The sequence below is a fragment of the Plasmopara halstedii genome (assembly GCF_900000015.1).
Source record: "Plasmopara halstedii genome assembly, contig: Scaffold_2061, whole genome shotgun sequence".
In the NCBI taxonomy this organism is placed as follows: Eukaryota; Oomycota; class Peronosporomycetes; order Peronosporales; family Peronosporaceae; genus Plasmopara; species Plasmopara halstedii.
Window position 1 is genome coordinate 653,366 of NW_020188969.1, and position 24,399 is coordinate 677,764.

Below are 24,399 nucleotides of genomic sequence, written 5' to 3' on the forward strand. Positions count from 1 at the left end.
ATTCTTGTTTGGGTGCGGTCACACCATGCCCATCTGGAGTGACACACACCCCTGTTACCAGGGTATGTGTAACCCCGTCACAGGAGTTCATGGGTCACGAGAAAATGAAACACACACCGTTTGGAGGATCGTTTTAGAGGCAATTCATTTAAGCCAACAATTCCGGATACCGTCCATGCACATGTATGATGAGGCAAACGCTTCATCCGCAAGATCAAGAATCTTGCAGATTGATCATATCGACACGAAAAATCAGGTTGTATATATGCTGTCGGACCCATAATGCTTCTATTCGTATGCGAGGCAGCAGGTTAATAAGACCAGGCCGATGCCATGTAGCAAAAAGCATTAAGGGCGAGTAGGAGTATGAATAGTACCACCGCTTGATACTGTTGGAAGACGCAGCTGTATCGTAGATGGACGTAATTAACATTTGCTCAGAGAATTGATTAGCTTAATGCTTTAGGTGTTGTAGCTTCATTTTTGAATCAAGAGTTGATATCTTTTCCAAGGACAAAGTTTAATTACACGGTGTTTGAAAGTCCTTGTTGAACTTCTTGTCCTATTAATGGTTTATATACTCGATTACAGACAGAGTAACCGCAGGGGAAAAATTAGTATGGTATAAGCTAGGATGAAGCCATAGATACATAATGAAATGTTTCACTTTAATTATCAATAAAGCAAACACAGCCCGAATTGTGGAAAATGCAAGCTGTTAGCCCGATGGTATTGTCTGCCCTATGCGCAGAATGGGCAGGAAACTATGTGCTCCCCACCTTCCACGAATGTTCTATGTTGGCCATAGAACATGAATTGGTTGAGAATCTGTCGAAATTGTTCTGTAGAATTGATATTTAATCACCGAGTGCCGCTCTTTATGCTGCAGGAGGTTATGTAATCAGGAAAATAGGCCATATGTGTCTAGTTGGGTAATCTATTAAGATTGCCAAAGTGTTCATCTTAGAAGAGAGGCCTTTTATACGTGTGAATTAGTAAGCTTATAACATTCTTAACTCGCTCATTTGAAATATCAATTTTGAAATACTCTGCTGACACAAAGACCACGAGTCATACTTTTACGTGACCAAGACGCTACGTATTACGTCAGAGTCGAGTGATCGACAACCATCCTAGATCAGCTTCTGAAATATTTCATTCGCTTCTTTTCTTAACGACAGATATATACATCATATTTTGATTTGTGCGAACGTGTATGTGGAACTCAAGTTTGGAATGCACCGATCGCACTTCTTTGCAAGCCATTTGCTTCATCTGAAACAGCATGGGCTCTTTCCGAAGTTTAGATCTTTCGAAGGCTCATCCACAGGTACAAGAATCCAAGCGTATGCGAAGACTGGCATAAGTTGTGGCAAGTTACATGTGTCACCCATCGCAAACAATTCTATATAAGTAGCTATTGGTGACAAAAGGAGTCACAAAAGCCTCGACATGAAGAATCACTCGCTCAGAAACTGTGACGATCTATTCTCCAAAAAGCCGTTTTAACAAGTGACTAGTAGGTCGGTCGCCAATGAAATACCCACATAGATGATTTGAATCAAAATTTAGAACTTCCAGACGATAGGACAATCGACATATGCATAGTAGATAAAATTTGTCGTCTGCCACAAGGCCGTGTAGTCTTTGAACGATACAAGAGAAAGGGTCGATATTTTATGAGTGGCTGGACATCATGATACTCTCAAAAAATATCAAAGCCATCAAATCTGGATCTACAGAGCGAGATAAAGCCATTCCACGTCATCATCGTTACTTTGAACAGTACCATCAAAGAGCAGAATCATGAACGAAGAGACCATCATGATAAACCTATGCAGCAATTTTTTCGTCGGTGACTAGACTTAACCAACCATGTTACGTACACTGATCAGGGTCCGTCTTGATATTTAACCTTTATGGTCTGTTTTAAGCAAGTCACACTGCATTTTTTTATCACCTCTCGAACGGAGCACAGAAATTACGTCTCAGCCGAATACATTGACGTCCTGCCGTACAATCGATACTCCCTCGAAATCTATTGATTGCTGACTTTTTTAAAATGCTCTGACGCTTGTGGCCGTATAATTTTATACGACTCGACAATAAACGTGCGTGGTCCGTGTCTTTAAGCACCAAGTTGCCTTGTTTTTCTTGTGGTACCGCTTCTTAGTCCTCGTCTCTTCTTTAGCCAACGACATTTATCATGTTTTAATAGGTTGCACTTGAACAGCGAGTGAAAGATAAAAAAAATTCCAGAGACTTACAAGTACGCTACCTCCCGCAATCTTTAATTTCAGACTTTAAATTTTATAGGAAACATTCAATTTGTTAGTCTATTGTCTGATTAATCTAATACGTTAGAAATAAGGAAAATTAGCTTGTAGTTAGGCTTGATTATTCACAATATTGTGAGAATTATAAATCGCTCGGGTCACAAAAGCAAAATAATGGCAATTTGATCAATTTTGTCAATAAGTTTTGTCAATTTTACACATTCATGGATATTGAGATTCCTTAGGCCTTTTAAGTGCTTTGGTGATGACAGTGACGCAATTCTTTGTGTCTGGCATGCGATCAATATCATGCCAAATTTCCTCACCTACTTTTGGTGTGGGATCATACAGACGATTGTTCCGCCCGAAACTGGAACATTAAGTTAAAAAATATATTTCGCTTTCAAACCGTATTAAAATTCGATAAATACATTTCGGGGCACCATGGTCACTAGACCACAAAAGACCGGAACGAGTATAGAAATGTTTCACAGGCATAAAGAAAGCAAGGAAAACAATTGGGGTCGAAGAACTTGGTTGCTTGATGTGTCGAACTAAAGTATCACTTTATTTTAAGTATTTACATATCATTTGAGACTAAATATTATCCCTTATTCATAGCAGCATTTCAAAGAAATAAAAATGAATTGAAGCACAAATTGTCACGAGATTTTGTTCGTGACCACCGTAAACAGTTGCATGTTGAGAAATTACCCTCATAGCATTCGTTTGAATACCACCAACATGAGAGCGAGGTGACTTACGAAAGACGAGACCGTCTCGGCTATGATGAATTGTTCTACGACAAGAAAACGTTCAATTTAGCAGTGCAGTTGAAAATTTGTATCCTCGAATATCATCTCAACACTATATTCAGATTTTTTTTCAGCAAGCTACCCAACATTCGGCACATTCATCAAAATTAATTCTATCGTAGACAGTTGTTCTGCTCACGCAATCATCTTGTAGCGGTGCTACACATATTCGTTTCGAATCCATTTCTTTGCACATACTTATTGTCTGAAATTTTTATTTCTGGAGGGCTGAGAGGTCTTAGCAATGGAGAAAAAAGGCGTGTCTTTATATCCCGACAACATTACAATTCACATTCATAATAACTCATCGAGTTCTATATGGAATACATCGAAGTAGCGCACTACATTATGATAACAATCTTTTGAGCTTTGGAAGTTTTCAATGAGACAGGATAAATTTCAAAATATTGTGAAAGTTTTCATTCAAGTAGTCGGTATTGTACACGAGAGTGACGAGACTATACTCCGATTTTTGTAGAACAAATGACTCATCGGTTCACCCCGTTTGATGTCTAGACTATCCAAATCTCTGGCTTCGTTCGTGGTGATTTGCATCCGGCAGCATTATCAATGTTCTTTCATAACATTTGGTGGCTCGTTCTAATTACTGCAATGGTAACAGTATACGGTGTACAAGTGGAGAAATTTTCTACTAAGCAAAGCTCCAAAGCTGCTGCTACGTCGGACACGACGAATCTGTATACTGTAGTAAAATGTTCAATTACGTCAATCACGTGACAATTCATGCTATAACGCGGTACTCCCGACTCTGTATATATTATGTCGCAGAACAAACGGCCAAGTCTTATTGGTGAAGGTCACTCTAATCCTTTTGGGGCAGTTCCATGGTCTCTTTCGCCTGTCTCCCGCAATTGCCTACGTCAGATTCCGCCCAGTCCACTGCAACGCGCAATCACCAAGTCGACCACCATTTGTCGTTTTTTACTATCTATATCGCGTTGTATCTACTTGCAAAATGGATCCCGACCACCATCTTCGCATTATGTTCGACAGTGACGGTCACAAAGTCGTGGAACTTCCGACTGGTGGACGTGTTGCAGTACCATACGATCCGCTTTGCGAAGCTGAACGTGCTGCTGCTGAGGCAGCGCGAGCTATTAATCCACCAGATGAGTTACGATGTCGATACAAGAGTACGCGCTGCAACAACTTGCGTGCTCAAAAACGAAGTGGTAACTTGCACAGTCTTTGCCAAATGCACCGCGACCGCGCTAATCAAAATCAGCGTAATTCTGAACTGCGTAAACGAAGTGGCGAGCAATTTTCACGCAGTCGACAGCGATCTCTTGTTAATAATCAGGAAAATGTCAGCTTCAATCGGGATAACTTGAGTGACCAAACGATGTTAAATTCCGAAAGTCCTCAGATTCCGATGCCCGAGCCACTTCAAGGCACCGATGGCTTGCACCTCGAACCGACGTACGATGAGTTGAAAGAGACTGCAATGCTGCTAAGCTATGATCGAGACCAGAAGTAAATTAGGTATTCATTGCCGTACCTGACCAATATACGTTATTGTTCACATTGATTGCATTGATGCAATTTTGCTGTACCCATTTCTCCAGTTTTTATGTTTTTATGTAAACCACACATTAATTCCGCATTGCTACCTAACGTGACCGCAAACATTTTCCTCGAAGATATGGAGGTTGGTGCTTGATTGATGGCAAGATATTAAGGAATATTACAATGCCTCGAGAAAGCGCATGAATCAGCAGCTACACTTCTTGAGGCTTCAAGGAATGAGTACAAGGCATATGGTTAACGAGGAGTCTTAATTAAGCTTCGAAAGAGAAACTAATGGAAACTTTACGAAGACTTATGACGAATAGTGAGAGAAGAGAAGCCGCGGTATTGGAAGTGATTATTGCTGTAACATATAGTTGTATTGATGGCTTATAAACACGAAGCAATTATGGTGTCACCCAGCTCACGAGTTTTATCCGTGACAATGGTGACGAAATTTAGTACAGAATGTGGCCGGCTGCGGATGATATGGCCAGTGCGAAGAAGAAATGCGTCGTTGCGGGATCGTCTGCTGATGAGATTCTTAGACAAATAAAGCCGAAATGTAGACTTGTAAAGAGTCGGAAGCGCGCATCCGCAGACCAGGGTACAATGGCGTCGTCTCAGACAACTACAATGTTTGCTGAGCATCAAATTCATTGCAATTGCCTCCGCTGCACCTCCTTCAATACCTTACAATCTTAGAAGCATATCTTCGAAAAAGCTTATGTGCAAAAGGCCAACGTTTCACCAATTATTTATTACGAAAATGTACGGTCTCACTTCTTTGCAAACGCTACAGAGAGCATTTTATTCATTCTGTCGCCACATTCGTTGATTTCGATAAATGACCACGATGGTTCTTACATATCTCGAAAGTATGGAATACCTTGTGTATAGCAGATCGCTTGATAAAATTTATTTGGTTGAAATTTCAAGTTCTGTACGCCAATTGTTGTCGAGTACAGGTTTTCGTTTCGCTGCCCATAATTTCAAACGCAGACGTGGAGACTTCTGTGACACTAAGCTGTTCAACTCACGGCGTTACGTGTGAGTTATGTGAGCTTCGTTCGACCTTCGCAACAGTTCAATTGCTCAAAACTTTGGGGACGTTACGTCCGAGTAACTTCGACACTCGCAGCAATCTCGAATGCTGTTCCGCTAGCGCTTACAAGCGATGCATCGCCGTAAGTAGCTCCTTCTTCTTGGCGGTACGCACACAGCTGCAATCATTATCTGCTGCTATTCTATCTTGGCTATGATTTATCCTTGAATGCACCTCGGCATTTATACGCTTTTTGTCGTGCTTCCCGTCTTCTTTGTGCATCAGTACAGCAAACATTTCTCACCATTTTTTCATTTTTTAGTGTGCTACTCCTTTCCAGAATGCTATCATGACGACTACCATCGTGGGTGCGTAGCATAATCATTATATTTTATTCTAATCCAAAAAAGTAGAACGAGGCGATCAAAGCACAATGTTGAGTACTGCAAACTTCCTCAAAGTGAAGATTCGATGCTAAAAGGCCTGCACTATTTTGCTGCAGCCAATGGACCACCATTTCGTCTCATATCTTTTTCTTCAATCGAGCTAAAGGAAGAATCAAGTATCTTGATCAAGTATTTCTGCGTGAGCGTAATGCGGATGTGGTGGCCTTAATTTAGCTTGCTCATAAGGAGCATGATGCTGCTGGATAAAGGGCATATGGTTGATTGAGCGACGTGGTATTAGTTTGACTATTTTGGTGAAATCTGGTAACTTTCTCTATCTCTCAAGAATCTATAAAATGCCTAATAGTTTGTTTCAGTATCCGGAGTTGCTGCCTCAATGGTCCTAATAACAAAAGGTCTGATAGAGAGTCACATTGATTGTTTTTCCCTACTCCACTACTGACAAGTCAATTTCATACATGTAGAGTAGAAAATCTGCCGTCCACAATGCTCCGATGCTCTTCAAATCCAAATTCTTACATTCGTCGATTGAGCAATTCATAGAGGCTTCAGTCTGGTAAGCATAATTAAGTTGAACTTGTTTCCATTGAACTTGTTTCCAAGTCTCTCCCTATGACCTTGCAAAAATTTTGACATGAGCGACAAAACGGCATTTTTAATTAGTCCATTTCCGAATTCGTGAAGGCGAAATAGGGTACATTCCTCCAAGAACATGAACAACCAATCGGCCAACATCATCAACGCAACGATGCATCTTCTGGTCGGTAATTCACCACATCATCGATCCATACGCCTTGGTCGTCCAAAAACTCTGACACAAATTTTAGGGATATAGACCACTTTCTGCAACCAATGTCGGCCAGCGCCTTGTTGCAGTTTCACTGCATCACTCATCCTTGTTAATGATTGGATCAGTTTGTCGATCTCTTCCTGTTACTAGGACATTTAAAGTGGTTTCATTGCAAGACTTTTGATGTTCACGCCATCGACCAGCCCAGAACTCGCAGTTGGTCGGTTTGCACGACGTTCAAAAAAGAATTTTTACATAGTGTTAAATTTATGATCGCGTCTACGGGCCCGTCGCTAACATCTCGCCGGTATTTCGGCACATTTTTACGATCATTGTCTTCTGTTTGCACAGACTGCTTGTTGACAAAACATAAATATGCCTTGATAAAAGTAATACATACCTTTTTGGCAACCAGAATATTCTTGATGTTTCGATAAATCGAAAGCTAGAGAAAATTAATAAACATCCACTGTCTGAATGCAATCAGGTTATTCTTGGTAGACGAACAGCCATTACAACTGGAGAAAATTCGGAGACTTGTCCATTAAAATTGAAATCAATCTTACCCGTGCCAGCCAACTCTTTTGTCGACTAAAAGACATTTGGTACCTGACAGAACGAGACAGATATTTTGAAACCATCTGAGATAGAATGATTCTCTGAATTAAAACAATATCCCAAAGTAATTTTTTTCCTTATTATGTTCCAGGTCCGATAACTACAGAGCGCAAGTTTGGGCTATGCCGCACTAATTAACTGAAAAGCAAGTATTTTATTGCGGTTTCAATAATTTTTGTACTTGAAATGCTCGCTTCTAAAGACTTAAATTAGGATCCTAATGTGATGGCAATAAAACATGAACATTTTAACAATTTCTTTGTCAAAATTGAAAGGTTTGGATTTGTCCATGTTGCCCAACATAGTAAGTAGAACTCATGCTGCGCTGGACGATAGATCACCATGTTTTGATCTTTTGTATTCGGATACGAGCACACTTCTGTCCTGTTTCTTTCCTCCTTGTCATAGTATACACAGATAACAACCAATTTTGACAGCACGAGCTTTTTTGAAAGCGTCAAGTATAAATTTGAGGCCATATGTCAGCTCATGGATAGGCCGAAACCTCGTGCGAGAACAGGAAAGAGGACCGATCGAGAAAAGATGTGCAGAACTGAAATCACTCTCGTGAAAATCTCAATATTCATTTTTTGCTTTAACTTGAAAAGTATACCCAATTTTGATGGTAAATAGCTACTTTACATATTATTTATTGAAGTCAATATTTCAGTTTTATTAAATAAGGCATTATGAAAGATCAATCGAGGAGTTTACCATGCACATGTCATACCAAAAAATGCAACCAGAGAAAATAGACTTTCAAACCCTTCGACTGTCTGATATCCCATGCTGACTAGAAACGTATAAATCTGGCGATCTTGCTTGTTTGTGCTTCAGAAGGATCAGTTTAGTTGATAAAGTACAAATGTTTCTGCACGCTGTGACTATTCATTGATTTATGCAAGAGTGGGTATGAAAACTCAGATGTCTGTAACCTTGTGTGCAAGATAGTATGCATTTTCAAACTACAAGAGTACTTCTTGTCAGTTTGATTTGTACATCATTGTCCAGAGCTCGAAGCTCAGATTTTTTGGTCATTAATGTCAACATAGCTGTATTTTACAGCCAAGAGAAGCCTTAATACATTGTGCAACGCTACTGTCGATTACAGTATAAACCGGAAACATATATCCGAGCAGCATGCAACGTCGATCATCATTAACTTGACGAAGGCGCATCAAATACCCCAGATGATGTTCAGAGCCTTTGATAGCAGAATGAGGAGCGCAGTTTGCTCTTAAATCATTAAAGATCCGATCCAAGTACGATCTGACTATAATGCAATGGAGGTCGAGCCTCGCACTTCACTACTGATAGAGCTTTGATGAGTCATGAATACATATCGACTAACACTCTAGCGCGAACACGCAGCTGCGGCAGCTCTGATGAGGAACACCAGATCATTCGAGAACATATAAATGGTATTTCTTGAAGCCTTAATCAAGGCTCGGTAGGCAAGCGAGACTATGTCTCGTAGAATTCAGAGTAATCCCTGCTGCAACATTATATGGACAGTTATGAGCTGAGGACACGAGAGCTGATCTCTGGCGAGGTGAAAAAGGAAACGTAGCTGTATGTCGCGGTCCTCAAAGATTTCGGCTACCAAAGCTTTCAGGCGGCTTAATAGCCGGTCTTCATGATAAATTCTCGTGGAGTCAGTGACTGCAAGTAAATGGTACAAGGATCAAAAAAATTTCATGAGGGTAATCCATCATTGTGTCACAGTTTAATCCATCATTGCGTCACAGTTTAACAGTACAGTTGGATCAGCAATACCGTCGAGGATTTGTGGTAACCACGATTGTGAACTTTGGAGAAAAAAAATATCCCACGTATAGATTCCTAAGCCTGAAGGATAAAGCCCAGAGGTTATGAGCAAGTACTGTTAGATTGAGACTGTAACGCCGAGTTGGTACTGAAATTACCGAGGGACGATTCTAGCTCATCATTCAAATGGATCAGTTAGTCGCCGAGGACATCGAATCAGCGCTGAATTCCAAAAGCAGATAATTAATTTCAAGGATCCTATGGATCTATTTCATCTTTTGTTAAAGGAAAAACATGAGGACAAGTGATTCGCGACGCTATGAGATCTAATTAGGACCTTTGTCATGAAATCGACATGGTTATTAAATCAAACATTTCATTTGACACTAGCAGCACTCACGAAGCAAGCAGAGCAACGTCACATACGCAGCACGAAGAGAATTTGCTAAGAGAAAAAAACATCTTCACTTCGCGCCAAGTTTCTGCTTCAAAAAATGTTAAAGACAAGTTGCGAATTGTACATGCTTAAAATAAGCTTCACTTTGGACTGATACATCTTTTAAAGACATTCGCGACCGAAAGACTAGATACTATCAACCTCGAGCGTGATGTACACAAGAAACTCGCTCGTTCCCAGTAGTCTTCTCGGTGCCTATTACATGTTTTATCCTGTGATGGGTCTCTCGATCGGCTCTGCGCAAATAATCAACCCTTTTTATCGCTCAATCGGAGAGCCGAAATTCAGTTCTTGATAAGTACACCATAAATCACAAATTATTTTAATTTATCATTCAAGTTTCGGCTATGATATCTCAAACATAAGACATTACCCAGTATTTTTTCGTGTCCGGAGGATAAAAAATTGACAGCATTAGCCGATGATGTCTTACCCACGACAAGTTAAAATTCGCCTGGAGTCGGTTTTCAAGCATTTTTGTGGCCGGTTAACGCCTCCACGCTACAAGAAACCTTTTCCATGCCTTCGATTGCCAACTGCGCTGCTATATCACGACCAATACAATAGGGTTGTACTGCGTATGATTTTGATGCATATGGTGAATTGAACGAGCACTTTATGCTTCATATTTTAGTGATAGCAGTCTTATTTGATCCCTGTCGTCGGATTGATGACTCAGTGCATTTAGGTTGCCGCTAAACTTGTAAAGACGATGCTTTGACCCAGGGTTTGCATCCAGACTGTCCCTAGGGCAAGGGTCCTCGGTTCTAACAGTCTCCCAAGACGCCCCGATACAAGAGTCTCTTGATAGCCAATTTCTATGATTGCTCAAACTATAGAGTTTAGAAATACATTAAGAGTTAGGCTGGTCTATCAGTATATTCGCAATAATAAAAAATCTATCCAAAGCACTGCTAGAAATTATCGACTCACGTATCCTACGCTTCTCCTTTAAATCACTTCATCCCATGCCGAGTACTAATCGAAATTTCTATAATAGTACGTTCCCACAGAAATTTCGAGTTATGAGGTTGAAGTTGTCAAAAAAATAACTCTGTAAGGTGTATGTACAACATAAGAGAATATAAGCTCAACTCATCCAAACTAGATGGTAGATTCTATTTTCTTGTTACCTTCTAACAGAATGTTCTCTATACTTATACAACAGAGTCTTCAAATCCCTAAAAATTGGTGTGTATTTTTCACCGGGTTATATGTATGTGGTTGGCTTTGAAACCTCCTTATTCGCTCGTCATGTTTTTGTTCGCCTCGACACAGCCTTATATTCTCACTTGCATGATGAAAATATTTAGAAATTCTTACGGAAGCCTATTATTTGCGTCAAACATAGCGGGTAATACGCCATACAGCTCGCGATAGAGGATTCGGTTAACAATAGACGTAAGCATCAGCAGTACTGATGCTTACGGCAAATACTTTGGCTTTGCAGTTTCATGTATCTAGTCGTCGTTAGCGAGCCGTCACATCATACATGCAAGTCTTTACATTGCCGAAATTAATTAAAATATACAATCGTAATAACAAATTTTAACCAATGTTAAGCCCGCATTCGCATTGAGACCATCGAGATTTGACCTATGCATCTCTGCTTTGCCTGGTGGCAGGTTTTTAAGCGTAGACCGCAATATCTCGGATCGCTCAATTGCGAGCTAGCTATTTCAATAAATACTTCTATGCGTAGCTCTCAGGTGTGCATAATCGGCTAAAACTGTACTCTTAGACTGGTTTCATCTTTTTGATCCTACACTGCGTTTGCATTTTCCTCGCCATCGGCTTGTTGTACCGCCCTGACTGGTTGTTCCTGCCATTTACAATCTAGCGAGGTTGCGCGATTAGGGAGGTGCCCAAGCATATAAATTAGGTACAGCTACGTTGCGTTTGTATATTTGGATGTAACTTATTGTAAATAGAGCTCTTGTAAAGCGTTACGTCTCATGACATCGTATTCGACCCCAGTGTTTGAGAACGCGAAATCTGCTTTTTCATGTCGGTTACAGTATTTTATTGCTTTTCGAGCTCAAGAAATTGTGATATACAAGTCTTTATAAGAACATGTTTTATGAATCAATGATTTGGACAGCAATATACCTACCAACTCGTTCCTACAAACTGCAACACTTAAAGGAAACTAAGATGGGCATATCGATGCATTACTACTTCTCGATACAGTTTATACCTAAGAACAGGTGTAGCTTTTGTTCATATTGTGGCTTCACTAAACGCAAACCATGACAAATACCATTCTACTTGCTTTGGTTTTGTGTATATTTCTCATCATATGTTATACTAAATACTCATCATTTTGCTACGTCAACCCTTAAAGGCTTTAACATGGGCAACATACTCAGAGTTCATTTGCATAAGAGGTATACCCAGCATTTTGTCGTGCTCCTTTGGATAAGAATAATAAGCAAAGTTTGCCGCAAATTGATTTAAGCACATTTCTTCTCAAAGGATGCATTCGCAGCGACATTATGTATCCGATCTGTTTTTTGCCAGGGTTTCTTCTGTAGTCTGGGATTGAATGCCGCAAAGCCGTGTATTCTTCCGTGCCGACGTGTTTGCCTGTCGACTCAAGTGACTGACTACAAAGTTTGAAGTTTCGTCTAAATTTTGAACTGTCGCTCATGTGTCTATCCCGAAGTGACGCTGCATCACCAACAGCACTATAAAAAAAATTTCCAAATTTCGTAAGAGATCATTACGAGTGTGACATCTTAGAATGCGCCGTACGCAACCATTCAAGTGGGTCTGAAATTTAGACTGAGAGCATTACGGGGCTTTGTGACAAGTTACAGCATCTCGGACTGCCACATTTCGGCACGATCAGTAGGGTCATCAATCGGTACCCCTTATGGAGATCTGGTGGAAACACCGGCGACTTTATTTCAAGCAATAGGTCAAAAAGGCTCCTGGCTGGATCAACTTACAAGCGTCTTTTAGGAAACAGACATCCAATGGTACGTCGGTGCTATTGGAATCAGTTTCAATCGAAAAATGATGTCTGAGTTTACGACGGTCAAATCACGATGTCAGCATCGAGGTGAGCGCTTGACCTAGCCTCCACTTCGTACTGAAATTAGTCACACTTATACCCACGAGCCTGCCGATACAGCTATTTTCCAAACTTCTAACTCAGAATTACCCCGGGTCCAAGGAATTGGTAGAGCCGCCCGAGCGGCATCGTCGCTTACAAGATATATGGGATGGCAGGAAGATTGGCACCTTAGAACCGCCAACTACGCCTGATCAGTCTAACCGAGGTCAAGACTAAATTCTCAAAAGCTCCAATGGTGAGGGCATATCTCGCCTGTATGATGCCAGATACTGATTGCGACTGTGAAAAATAGCCAAGCTACGATCATTTTTGATGTGAAAATGAGTCCATTTCATCGAATGCTACCGGGGGAAGGGGTCGGCTCTCGCGTGACAAGCTCGTCTGAGCTTTCGGCCTTGAGGGACGTTGACCTTCCGAGTATCTCATAGTGGGTGCTATGAGCGAGGTCTCAGAGGCCCGTAATTCGATTCAATTGCTTGAGGCACTCATAGCGGCTCAACATTTGTTATTTGATTTAGAGCTGAAAGTAACTCAGCTGCAGAGGTCAGTCGAGAAGTCACTTCTTGTCTCCACGATCATGTAAAGTATCAAAGCAAAATCTTAATCTTGCTTAAGCAAATTCACACTGAGCACGTAGTCTCGTTGCACCCGTTGTTGAGTATCGAAAGTGAACCCAAGTTCTGTTTTGCTTAACTTTGAAGATAAAATGTAGCAAGGGCAGCTTCGTATAATTTAGTGGACACAGTATGGGTAAATAGATTGACAACGTTTCATAGTCTATATCAAAGCTATATGTGCCATCTGCCTTTATCATTTGCATATAAAGCTGCATATTTTGCAAGTCGGTCAAACTTTTGAGCACTTTGTGCATGCCGCGCAATCTCGTCGAATGAAAACTGTTTCCTCTGCTGTAAAGTGCAGCCGGGACGGTTCAGCATGTCAATTATTGCCGACACGAAGACCGTTAACTTATGGGGGAGCGAAAAATCTATGTTGAAAGATGCCATATAATTAAATTGATGTGATACCGGTAAAGGTGGGAGCTGCATTGTTTGGGGGCAAAGTCAATGAATGAAAGCATGTCACCCCAACATCTCCGTTACTTAACAGACGTGCTACCAAAAATATATTTGTCCGCGTGAACGACGCATTTTAGATCGACCGCCAATTTATAGATGGCCCCCTCTGAGCCTATTCAGTTTGGTGTCAAGAACATTGATCAAAGCTTGCCAAAATATTACTGTTATACGTAGATCGCAAAATGAGATGCTTGCAACAGACAAATCATGTAAATAACATGCTTTATCGACAACCAACTCAGTCCTATCTTCACCGGTGGTAATGTCGCTAACATAAGATAAACGTGCAATATTGTTTAAATGGTCCGCATAGACGGCAATATTGGTACATGCGGAAGCGCTCTTAGATAGACCAAAGATGAGTTACAGGGTAGCATTCTTCAGAGACTGAAGAATATCCTAATGGCGCTGAGATGTTCGATAAAAGTTTTTTCCACTGAAACGGTCCACGCGTGTGCACATTATTGCGCAAGCTATCAAATCTTAGGCCTTCAGCTAATAGTGCCCGCCATGTCGTACCTCTTTTCTCGTTCGAAATATCCTCGTAGCAGAGTATCATGCGCATCGAACATCGTTAACAATATCACACGTTGTGCGACATCCTGAGCTGTTTTGGATACAGCAGACCTTTCGGAAACAGTTTACGGGCCGACAAACGCTTAGTCGAAACCATTCTTGTTTCCTTGAGAGTTAATATCGCAAATATAGTCTGCCCCTACGCCATATGAATGTTGTCGTTATTGCGTGATCTCCTAGGCGTGATCCGAGATTACTTTAGACTAAGCGGCATTCAATCGCGTCGGCAGCCGCATTAAGCTGACTTCACATAAAGAAAATTCTGCAAAAATAGATATACGACCAATATGTGCGGTGCAATACCACCGTGCGTAATGGCGATAACCACAAATAGCTGAAATATACCGTGTTGGCCAGAGCATACTTATGGCAAAACACCTTCTTGATGTAGGTAGGGTAGTTTCTCTCTAGCTCTAAGTTAGTGAGATCTAAGCGCAAAAACGCATTCATGTCCATCGGACTTTGCGTGAAGGACAGTACATTCCACGACAAAAGCTAAAACATCACAAACGACGGGAAATGGCAGATTTGAATTCGAGCTTGAACGCGCTGCATGTGAGGCGTCGTTTGACGGTCCGGTAGGCTGCTCCTCTCATCTAAGCACCAATCTAAATTTTCTCGAGGGAGATATGTGGGAGGATGTGCCATGTTTTCAAAATTTACACAACGCTTGAGCCAGCAGTAGGCCGGACAAGCCACCTCCATGACTTAGATGGTATGACCATCATTTATGCGAATTTCACCTAGAAACACATCGTTCACACCGAGTGTCAAAAAGATTTTGTAAGCAACAAGGACGCATATTTTTAACTTGGTGAATATCGCATTGATGCGCGTGTTTTTCAGCGCAGCTCGTCAGTAATAAAAATGTATATCTCCACCAAAACTTTCGTGCTATGGACGAAATTGTCAGAATGGATATTTATATATGCGCGATGAGTCATGCACGACTGCGCCACCAGACGGACCAGCATGGCTGGCGCTTGATAGTGCCCTGGGTTATAACCGGCCAGTCTTAGATAAAAAGATTCATTACACTTTAGGGGGTGCTTTCCTTTTTCCTGCTACCTATACTATGGACTTGATATGCATTTGCAGTTTTTCGGTGGGGCCGACTAATCAGTCAAACTAGTATACTGAAACCAATTCAAAATGTAAACCTGGTATAACCAGCTTTGACACGTTGCCCGGTGTATACCTGGGTGTCTAGTGGCTCAGTGGTCGATAATTGGTCTGGGATCAGTTTGGTCCCTGGATCAATACCGGCCGCATGAAAATCTTGGTAGATTAAAACCCGGCGGTTGGGATTCGAGAACTCGAGAATTGGGAGTCTACTGAACCAAAAATTGGGAAACTTGGGGTAATTGTCGCGTGCAAGCGCTTCTTGGGACTCGAGGCATAATCAAGGAACTAGCTTATTTCGATCTACCTTCGGGTAAGTCTCAATACAGTCAGGCTTAGAGTTTGACGGGTGGAACCTGCCCCCGCCCATTTATAATTCCGCATAAGCCGTTTCAAGGAGCCGGATGGGATTATTCCTTGTGAACGAACGTTCCCGGTTGGCATTCTCGACTTGGTGTGTATCTATACTGGGTTGTCTTCAAGTTACAATCTCTGTCTACAAGATGATTAGTCATTCAGTGTTGCTGGACTGGTATCAATACCCATGCCTTCATTAGCTGTTTAAGCTGACGCAAGTTGAGCGCAGAGTGACGATGGCTTTTTGCTTGCAAATCGTGTTGGTACGCTTGGAGGTGAAGCTTGAGTAGCGCTGTTATTCAAGCTCGCGTGTCGATATAATTTGAGACTTGGTCATGGAACCGCATCTCCTTGCGATGCATCCAAATGCAGCGGGTTACAATGGCTCGCAGAAAGTTCAATACCACAAAGAGAGTAGAGCCGTATTTATTTTGGCTTCCTGGGTAGGCTGGAGTCGGGAGAAGTACAGGAGTGTTCCCCAGAAAAGCTCGCTTACAATACTGCTTTGAAAAGACTGGAGAAAAGGGAACCATACTTATGAGGCAAAGGGCAAAGCCAGAGCAGGGGCTGAGGGTCTCAAGGTGTTCACAGTCGAAATGGCAAGTTGTCTTGGCGTCTTGGATATGCTGGAATTGATAGCCTAAATACAAGGCGTTGTGTTGGAGTCGGAAAAGAAAGTCAGCATAGACTGGGAGGAGATGCTTGTTTAATTTTAGTTCTCGTTTCCAGAAGTCGGGTCCAGGGGCTGCCGAGATTTAGTAGTCGCTGTAAGGGCAACGCAGAGATTTAAGTACCTTCCGGACCTTAGCAACTGTGAGGTCCTCTAGTTGGTGCTCTCCAATGACCCAGTTATGGAAAGCACTTGCAAATACTTTACTTGGACGAGGGCCGTCAGGTAAATGACGGAGTACTCGAAGCGTAATATCACAATCTACGAGAAAGTTCCTGCAACATCGTGTGTTATACGCTCTTGAGTCACCTGGACGTTGAATTGCTTTGGCAAGTGACGCCGGTGTAGGTGTATTACCACAGAGACCGTATATATCTTCTGTCGTATAGAGGTGGAGTTGAGCGAGTCTCTGTACGAGTGCCAAGGGTCTTGCAGCTAATGTGCGATCTTGGCTTCCATGTCGTATTATGGCGTTGGCAATAACGGCATAGACAATAAGTCGAATCCGCTTATACTGGCTGTTATCTTGGGTCTCAACTTTGTATACCACACTAACAGACCTAGTGCCAGAAGCTGCTTAGAGCAGACCAGTGATTTTTGCGTCGGGTATTGGCGTTGTTGGGACTGGTAGTTACCGGAGCATACAGGATATCGAGGGGCTGGCCCCATGGTGTCATAGCCTGATGAAAGACTTCAACAACAAGGGACACCCACGTGAGTGATGGTATTATCGCACACTGTTAATCACACGTACAAGTGCATGTACTTGTAGTGCGTTCACAGAGTCCTAGATTTGTGTGAGACCGAGACCTCATTTGAATCTTGGTGTTTACCGCCAGTCTGTGGCCGGGATAGCTGATAATCCGGAGCTAGGAGTGCTAGAGTTACTTAGAAAGGTCGCAATGACACTCTTGATTTGATGTTGGAAATCGGATTGCGGGATGTGACATACACTGGCTGTGTACCAGAGTGTGGGTAACACATTTTGCTGAAGCAACGCCACTCTGCCGTTTAAAGTCCTTGCGCGGTGTTTCCACACTGTACAACGGAGCTGGATATTAGCAATGAGATGGTGCAGCCAATCTGAATTGGAAAGTCGCGGTCCATAACGTATACCGAGAGGCTTGGCTTCATTAGCATTGTCAGTGACTAGTACCCCGAGTTGTTGCAGCTGGGTATGGAGTACTTGATCGTCATCTGTCCATTCTTGAAAAGGTAGTATGACAGCCTTGCGTGTGTTCTGCTTCGTACACACCGCCGAACAATACTCTTGGACACGTTGTAGAACTGAGGAACAACAGAGAGGTCATTGAGAAGTCCTGTACAGTAATCTGCAAAGCTGATAACTGTGTGGGGTTCCTCTGAAGCTGGTAGCTTGAGACCGTGGGGCTTGAGCTGGATGCGGAGATAGTCCAAAAGTGGCTCAATGTAGAGTTCAAATTACGGCGGCAAGAATGGGTCACCTTGCCGTACTCCTGCACCCAGTGCGAAATGAGGCAATGAAGCACCATTGAAGAGACTCAATACAATAGTGCCTCGAGTCATTACTCGAATCCATTCCTGGAAATTGGGACCAAACCCAAAGTGCCTCAGTATCATCTCGAGTGCATCCCACACAACACTGTCAAAGGTTTTGGCCAAGTCAAGTAGGAGTGCTGCTGCCATTTCTTGATTGCCTCGGACGAGATTTGGAGAGATTGGAACCGGAAATGTGCAGTACAAATATCACGTCCTGGGACAAAGGCATATTGGTCTGTATGGAGCAACTTGGGTAAAATTGAGTGTAGCCTTCTAGATAAGATTTTTGGTCCGAGCTTGGTGTCAATATTTAGTAGCGTGATTGGCCGATAGTTACCGGGTACATTTCGGTCACTGCTCTTGTATAAGAGCGAGATCTTTCCTCTTCTCTGAGACTTGGTCATTTTGCCGAGTTAAAATTGAGACGAGTATGTCACTTCTAGTACCTTGCCCCAAAGATGGATGTCCACCGGGTAGTATGCAAGCGGAAGATCGTCTGGACCTGGGGCCTTGCTGGGCGTGGTGTGTTTCAGTGCATAGTAGAATTTGTTCGCAGTGAACGGACTATCTAGCTTGTGCTGGTCTTCTTCTTTTAATCTGGTCTTGGTGTGCTGGAGGTTTCTTGATAGCTTGAGTGGGTTCCACTTTGGTTTTATATGGGATTACTCACGTAATGGCGAGCAATAGATACCACTCCAGTACCTATTAAATTCTTTGCACACAGAATTTAAGTCTTCCGCCGATTGTACTGGAATAATGATCTTGTGCAGGAGCAGCCAGTCTTAGAGCATCCGGTTTGTAGTACTCTTAGCAGAAAGAAAGGTGTATGGTTTCCCGCGAGTACTTGGAAGTACTGACTGACTGAGTCGAAAGCATTATCAGGTATACATTCGTAGGGGTTTTTAAGAGCTCGTTGTTCTAGGAACTGGAATTTGCGTCGTAATTGTGGCTACGTCTACTCTATCAATAACGTGCATGATTTGCCTCATGCCACCATCTCCATTTTGAGACAGAAAGCTGGCATAGAGGAGCGCAATTTACTCTCTATCACTTTTTCGTCTATGTGCTTTGCACAAAAGAAGGTGTTTATGAAATCACATTATCCACTAGGATGGGCCATCGGTGCTTCACGCAATATTTCCTTCCAGAAATCAAGTCAATAAAATGATGAATGTGTGGCGAGAATATTATGCGTCTCTTGTCAACAAGTCATGGTATGCCTTCAACAATGAAAATGAGACTCGTCAGATCCCTGTGATAAGATGATCTTCAAACTGCACTCAGTGCTATCCTAGTGTCCAGCTCATCCATGACGAATGATTTCAGCTCTTCTTTTGAGGTAATCAGTATCTACTCAATGGTCTATTTGGGGTACCATGATCTATCCGTTGCAATTATTAAATTAAGAGCACTCACCTGGTATAAAGAAGGCTACTGCCCCCCATAAACTCTACTCACAAGTACATACAATCCGTTACTTGGAAGCTTTTTATAACCCAGAGATGCTGCCTCAGCTTGTACTCCACGCCGTGAAATAAGTGTGGCTAGGATCGACTATCGCGGCTCGCAGTCTTCCATTTTTACCCTACGTCAGTGCCTTCAAAACGATCCAGCCTATCTAGATCTCTGAAGACCGCTACTACGGTCGCTTTCTTTTGTCTCAACGAAGGCAATCTTTGGATATAACGTGTATTTATACATCTAAATAGAAACTATTTTAGCCCTTATATTCGAGCGTTCTCGATACAATTCAAGCGATGGTGCTTATCATATCGGGCATTACCGCGTCCCGCGCTAGAACTATTGCATCTTCGTGCCCGCGCCAAAAGCACCGAGTAGGCCGTCCTGCACTTACCGACTACCGTGAAATTCTAGGGCGAATTATTAAAATTATCTTATTAAAAAAAATTGCCAAATCAAAATTTTAACTACCTAACGCAAGTAGGACAAATAAATTCTGTATTGCGAATATAATGAGAGATCTGCTCTTGCTATTGTACCTCACCCTTATTTGCGCTTGACCTGATCAAGATAAGAATTCGCGTGAGCTGGTGCGTCAGGATGACAAGCGTTAAAGCTTGAAAAGATTTTACATAAAATGTAACCTTTCGGGCTCTTATTATGTGATAGAATTTTGTATGCGACCCATATTCTGACGTCCACCATTTACACACCTTTGAGTTAAATTTGGTCTTCCAGCAAGCCACTAATGTTTTTTAATGCATTATGAACCTTTATTTTTCGATAGCTGCTAACCTTGACCGTGAATATTACGAGATATAAAAAGTTTGTCAAGAAGCAACATGGATTGTCAATTTTGATTAGATAAAATAGCAAGATATTGCTGGGCGACATCCTTGTTTATCAAAATAGCACAATCTGGCTCAGGCTTCGATCTCACGAGAGCGTTTATAGTAATCTTAGCCAACAACTTTATCTTAATATCCCACTTGACCTTAGTTCGTAACGTAGCTTAATAACGCTCTTTTTGCATAATACAAGTCTACATCGGACTAATTTGTAGATTTAAGTCCCTAAAAGAGAGTTGGTGACCATTCTTTAGCAGCTGTCGATCTACACAATGGAAACTAAATTTAAGCAAATAGTCTGGTAGTCTTGCAGCAGCAGGCTGAATGCAAAAAGTTTCTCTGGCAAACATATGCCAGAGTCGCCTGATATTACAGGCTTCGTCCTCGCTCTCTTGGAACTGTATCCGCGATAGAGATCTCAGCATTCAATGGATTACTGGCTCTCATCTTAGAATAAGCAAATTCAACTATTGAGAAGTCTCTCTGTCTTAACACACGCGGGCAATCACGATCCCCAATACTATTCTTCTAACAATACTATTCTTTTGGATCGCTATCAAATAAAAATAGTCGCTTGTAATACAGAGTCGATGTATCCAACACAATCTGGAAATTAATGACAGCAATTTCATCCGCTCACTAGACGAACATTTTGTGTATTGAAAAGTGCCTCTATTGATCGAAAATTCGAAGTTGTTCCCTAGAGCAGAATGTATACAAAATTTATTTGGTTTATACTTCATGTGTACCACTCCAAATTCAAGTTGCTATGTACGCATCAAACGTGGTGTCCATATATAGTGGTAAATATTACTTTGTGCCGAATTCTCATAGTATAGATCGCAATGGCAAAGTCAATGTATCGTAACTATAAGAACTTTACTTTTTTCTTCCTCGTTTTTGCCTGATTTAACATATGTGTGGATACACTTAAGGCAGTCTTTCACGCTACTGTATTATATCTTGTTGTTCTTTTTTGGGTCCAAACATTGTAAGCTGTTAAATTGATGCTTTATCGAATTTTATCCTTATGGTTGTGTCAGCATTAAACACACACATTTATTGCGCTCTAGCCTTATTAGGAAAATGTGGTCATCTCAATTCTAATTGATTTACAAAGGCATTATCTTTCCAGCTTATTGTCTGAATAATTGTCTTTTCCTTAATAGTTATTTCGGTGCATCTCTCGTATAGAAACTTCCTGATCGTAATTGTACAGTAAACATACTGTTTACGAGCGTCTAATATTTACGAAGTGATGTCATCTTGTTAAATTTATTGTGCAATCCTTGTCCTTGATGCGTAATGTTTTACTAATGCCAAGTCCTTCTACTCCAATGTGTTAAAAAGAACAGGTTGGATCACAAGATCAAACGTAGGTTATCCCATACGTGCGAAAATCAGACGTTTTGACTTTTATAAGCATAGAATGACAATGATATTTGGGTGAGCATCGATTAAGTCGAGGGTGCGATCACGCAAATGAGGTTCAGCCCAGCTGTATTGCAATTTATTGTTACATACAGTAAGGCAGAAATGCTTTGTGATGTGTTTCTTTCTCTTTTGCCCCAACTATGCGAGGCACGCACAGGATTTTTTCGTCCCTCGTTAAGTAGGCTGATCCCCAAGATGAAAACGAGTCCAATTTGGACTTGAACTGTCCAAGCGATAGCAAGCTTTCGCAACAAGACGAGCAAAATCAAGCAATTCAAGTTGAGTCGACTCAAAGGTTGAATAATAAACTTATAGGAAGCGCACAAGTCAAGAAAAACAACTGTATCAAGTAATGCAACAGATCAACAATATATTGATTATATTAAAGGGCCTGAAAAATCAGTTGGAAAAGACGACAGTGGGAAGGATTCACATGGGATATCATTCAAGATCATCCTTGATCACGATCAACTGCGTTCATCTCATGCTGTCCCGACCTTGACACATCCGGCTTCTATAGTACAGGCTATTATTGATTACAGGTGTCTCCTAATCGTGCAGGTACTATGCAGTGAGGTCACTTGAGCTTATATATCATATCTGCTAAGCGTATGCGTTCTCATAGTAGACTCGTTTAACAGATGCACAGGATCCGTTCGCATCGACCAAACGGACCGCTGCATCTCGCAATCTCCGACGTAAACTCAATTATCAACTTGTCGGCCTCCAGTCACAAGCTCTTTTTTTCTTAACATACAATGGATCGCCTATTAAACGACGCACCACCCGAGGACGCAAATGACGAGATTGTCATCAAAAGCGAAGTCACTCTCGCACCGAGTGCACTCAGTCCCAGCACCTCAGCTGCAAGTCTCGGTTTGCGCATGCTTTCGATGTCTGCCGCCGCGTCCTCCTTGAGAAACCATCCGTCGGTTCCTCCGCGTCTTCCGCCTATTAGTTTATTGACGTCTGCAGCCGCGACTATGCGGCCCACACAGTACCAGTCAATACACATGCGTGCACCGCCACAGAAGCAGTTCGAAACGTCTTTACCACCTGCTTCTGCTTGTCAGGGCACTCTCATAGATATGATGTGTCGCTATCGCAACAAAAAATGCGGATATCCACGCGCTATTAAACGCAATGGCGAGCGTCATAATCTATGTGAACGCCATCGTGCCAAGGCCAATCAGAATCAGCGCAAGCTTGAAAGTAAACGGCGTACACAAAAGCGCATGATGCAACGGACACACTCCATCGGGATTGCAAAGACTACCAAACTTGACGCACTAAGTGAGATCAATTGTACATTTTACAGCGGCATGAGGACAACTGGGTGTTAAGGTTAAGGACTCTAGATAAACGGCTTTCGTTTCATAATGGTCCTGTGTTATAATTTATTAATAAAAAGCTGAATTTCACTGTCTAATTGTATATGAGCCTCATAATTCGATTTACATGTCAATATTATAATTTGAGACAAAGATAGAGAAACAGTAAGTATACACTCATATCATAATCCACTCAATGATGCTACAGCGATTTGCGTTTCATCGTATACAATGCACGTTATTGTATTTTGACCTATTTCATTATTGTTGAGCAGTACTATATCAATGTTTCATGATCAACTACATTTCATCGTTAGCTGAGTACTAAGTGATAAGCCGTTCGAGATTGCAAACCGTTAAAAAAAAGTTCAAGATACAGTTATGCTGTCAGATTGGACATGGAGACCAACTAGATCAAGCGTAAGCACGTGTTCTTGAAGACGTTTGCTTCTGTCGTTGAGGATGTATACGCTTGAGGTTGAGTATATGTGCGTCTCACTCTTAATTATATCCTGCGAACCCAATATTTGTTTATCGTAAGCTTATCAATTTATGTAGCGTAATTGTGAATACCATAATAAAATAGGAAGATTAGGATCCGTGTCGAACATGAGCTGGGTGGGACACAAATAAGTAGCTAACTCCGCTGCTGACGCGGCTGCACAGTAGTCATCTATACGATGATGCCTAAAACTGAGGATTTCTGTCTGGAAGATGCGTGGTACCCAAATGATCCACTTCCACCAAGATATACCTACTAACTTGGGAGAATCACTAATATTTCTGACTCGTAACGACATCAACTTCGTAGAAGTAGTAAGAACGAACATGTTACTAGCGAAAAGGTTGGTAGGAAGACGTAGCCAATTTCGACAACGTCGTGAGCCAGTAAAGATTCACGAAAGGGATAAGGCGGAGCCTAGTCCGACTTAAGTTCACGCATACTTTACGAATTGTGGTGACAGGAATTGCGACTTGACAATCGAACAAAGCTTTCGGACTCAGAAATTGTAGCATTAACAGTCAAAGCTGCGTTGATGCTTAAACACCACATTGAAATGCCGTGCCGACTCTCGTAACACGTGCGCTATCGCCAAGAACATTGTTTTGCTTGTCATCTTTAGCACAGCCACGAACGTGAAGCATATTTTTAACACCAAAATTCTTTTCGTGACCAAACGTACCTGGTAATTTTCTATATCACGTTCATGTAAAAATGCTT

At 41.8% G+C, this 24,399-nt stretch overlaps 5 protein-coding genes across 5 annotated transcripts; 4 read left to right on the top strand and 1 right to left on the bottom strand.

Moving 5' to 3' along the window:
- Positions 1 to 4,067: 4,067 nt before the first annotated feature.
- On the top strand, positions 4,068 to 4,589 carry PHALS_02657 (uncharacterized protein; the record flags this gene model as incomplete). Its single annotated transcript, XM_024717077.1, has 1 exon — positions 4,068 to 4,589. The coding sequence occupies one exon, from the start codon at positions 4,068 to 4,070 to the stop codon at positions 4,587 to 4,589; it is 522 nt and encodes a 173-aa protein (XP_024582612.1).
- Positions 4,590 to 4,674: 85 nt separating this feature from the next.
- On the top strand, positions 4,675 to 5,463 carry PHALS_14885 (uncharacterized protein). The gene has a single exon (XM_036407113.1). The coding sequence runs from the start codon at positions 5,087 to 5,089 to the stop codon at positions 5,321 to 5,323; it is 237 nt and encodes a 78-aa protein (XP_036263370.1). The 5' UTR covers positions 4,675 to 5,086; the 3' UTR covers positions 5,324 to 5,463.
- A 2-nt stretch (positions 5,464 to 5,465) lies between these two features.
- Positions 5,466 to 6,752, top strand: PHALS_02658 (uncharacterized protein; the record flags this gene model as incomplete). Its single annotated transcript, XM_024717080.1, has 9 exons — positions 5,466 to 5,496; positions 5,587 to 5,634; positions 5,705 to 5,805; positions 5,986 to 6,031; positions 6,166 to 6,248; positions 6,351 to 6,373; positions 6,427 to 6,465; positions 6,540 to 6,626; positions 6,734 to 6,752. The coding sequence occupies 9 exons, from the start codon at positions 5,466 to 5,468 to the stop codon at positions 6,750 to 6,752; spliced, it is 477 nt and encodes a 158-aa protein (XP_024582614.1).
- Positions 6,753 to 16,627: 9,875 nt separating this feature from the next.
- Positions 16,628 to 17,254, bottom strand: PHALS_02659 (uncharacterized protein; the record flags this gene model as incomplete). Its single annotated transcript, XM_024717081.1, has 3 exons — positions 16,628 to 16,660; positions 16,710 to 17,122; positions 17,146 to 17,254. 3 exons carry the CDS (start codon positions 17,252 to 17,254, stop codon positions 16,628 to 16,630), a joined length of 555 nt encoding a protein of 184 aa, XP_024582615.1.
- Positions 17,255 to 22,604: 5,350 nt separating this feature from the next.
- PHALS_02660 (uncharacterized protein) lies at positions 22,605 to 23,189 on the top strand (the record flags this gene model as incomplete). The annotated part of the gene is made up of 1 exon (XM_024717082.1): positions 22,605 to 23,189. One exon carries the CDS (start codon positions 22,605 to 22,607, stop codon positions 23,187 to 23,189), a length of 585 nt encoding a protein of 194 aa, XP_024582616.1.
- Positions 23,190 to 24,399: the final 1,210 nt, after the last annotated feature.

What these genes read in the sequence shown, in the direction of transcription:
- PHALS_14885 (XM_036407113.1), top strand. Translation starts at nt 5,087, where the DNA reads ATGTGGCCGGCTGCGGATGATATGGCCAGTGCGAAGAAGAAATGCGTC.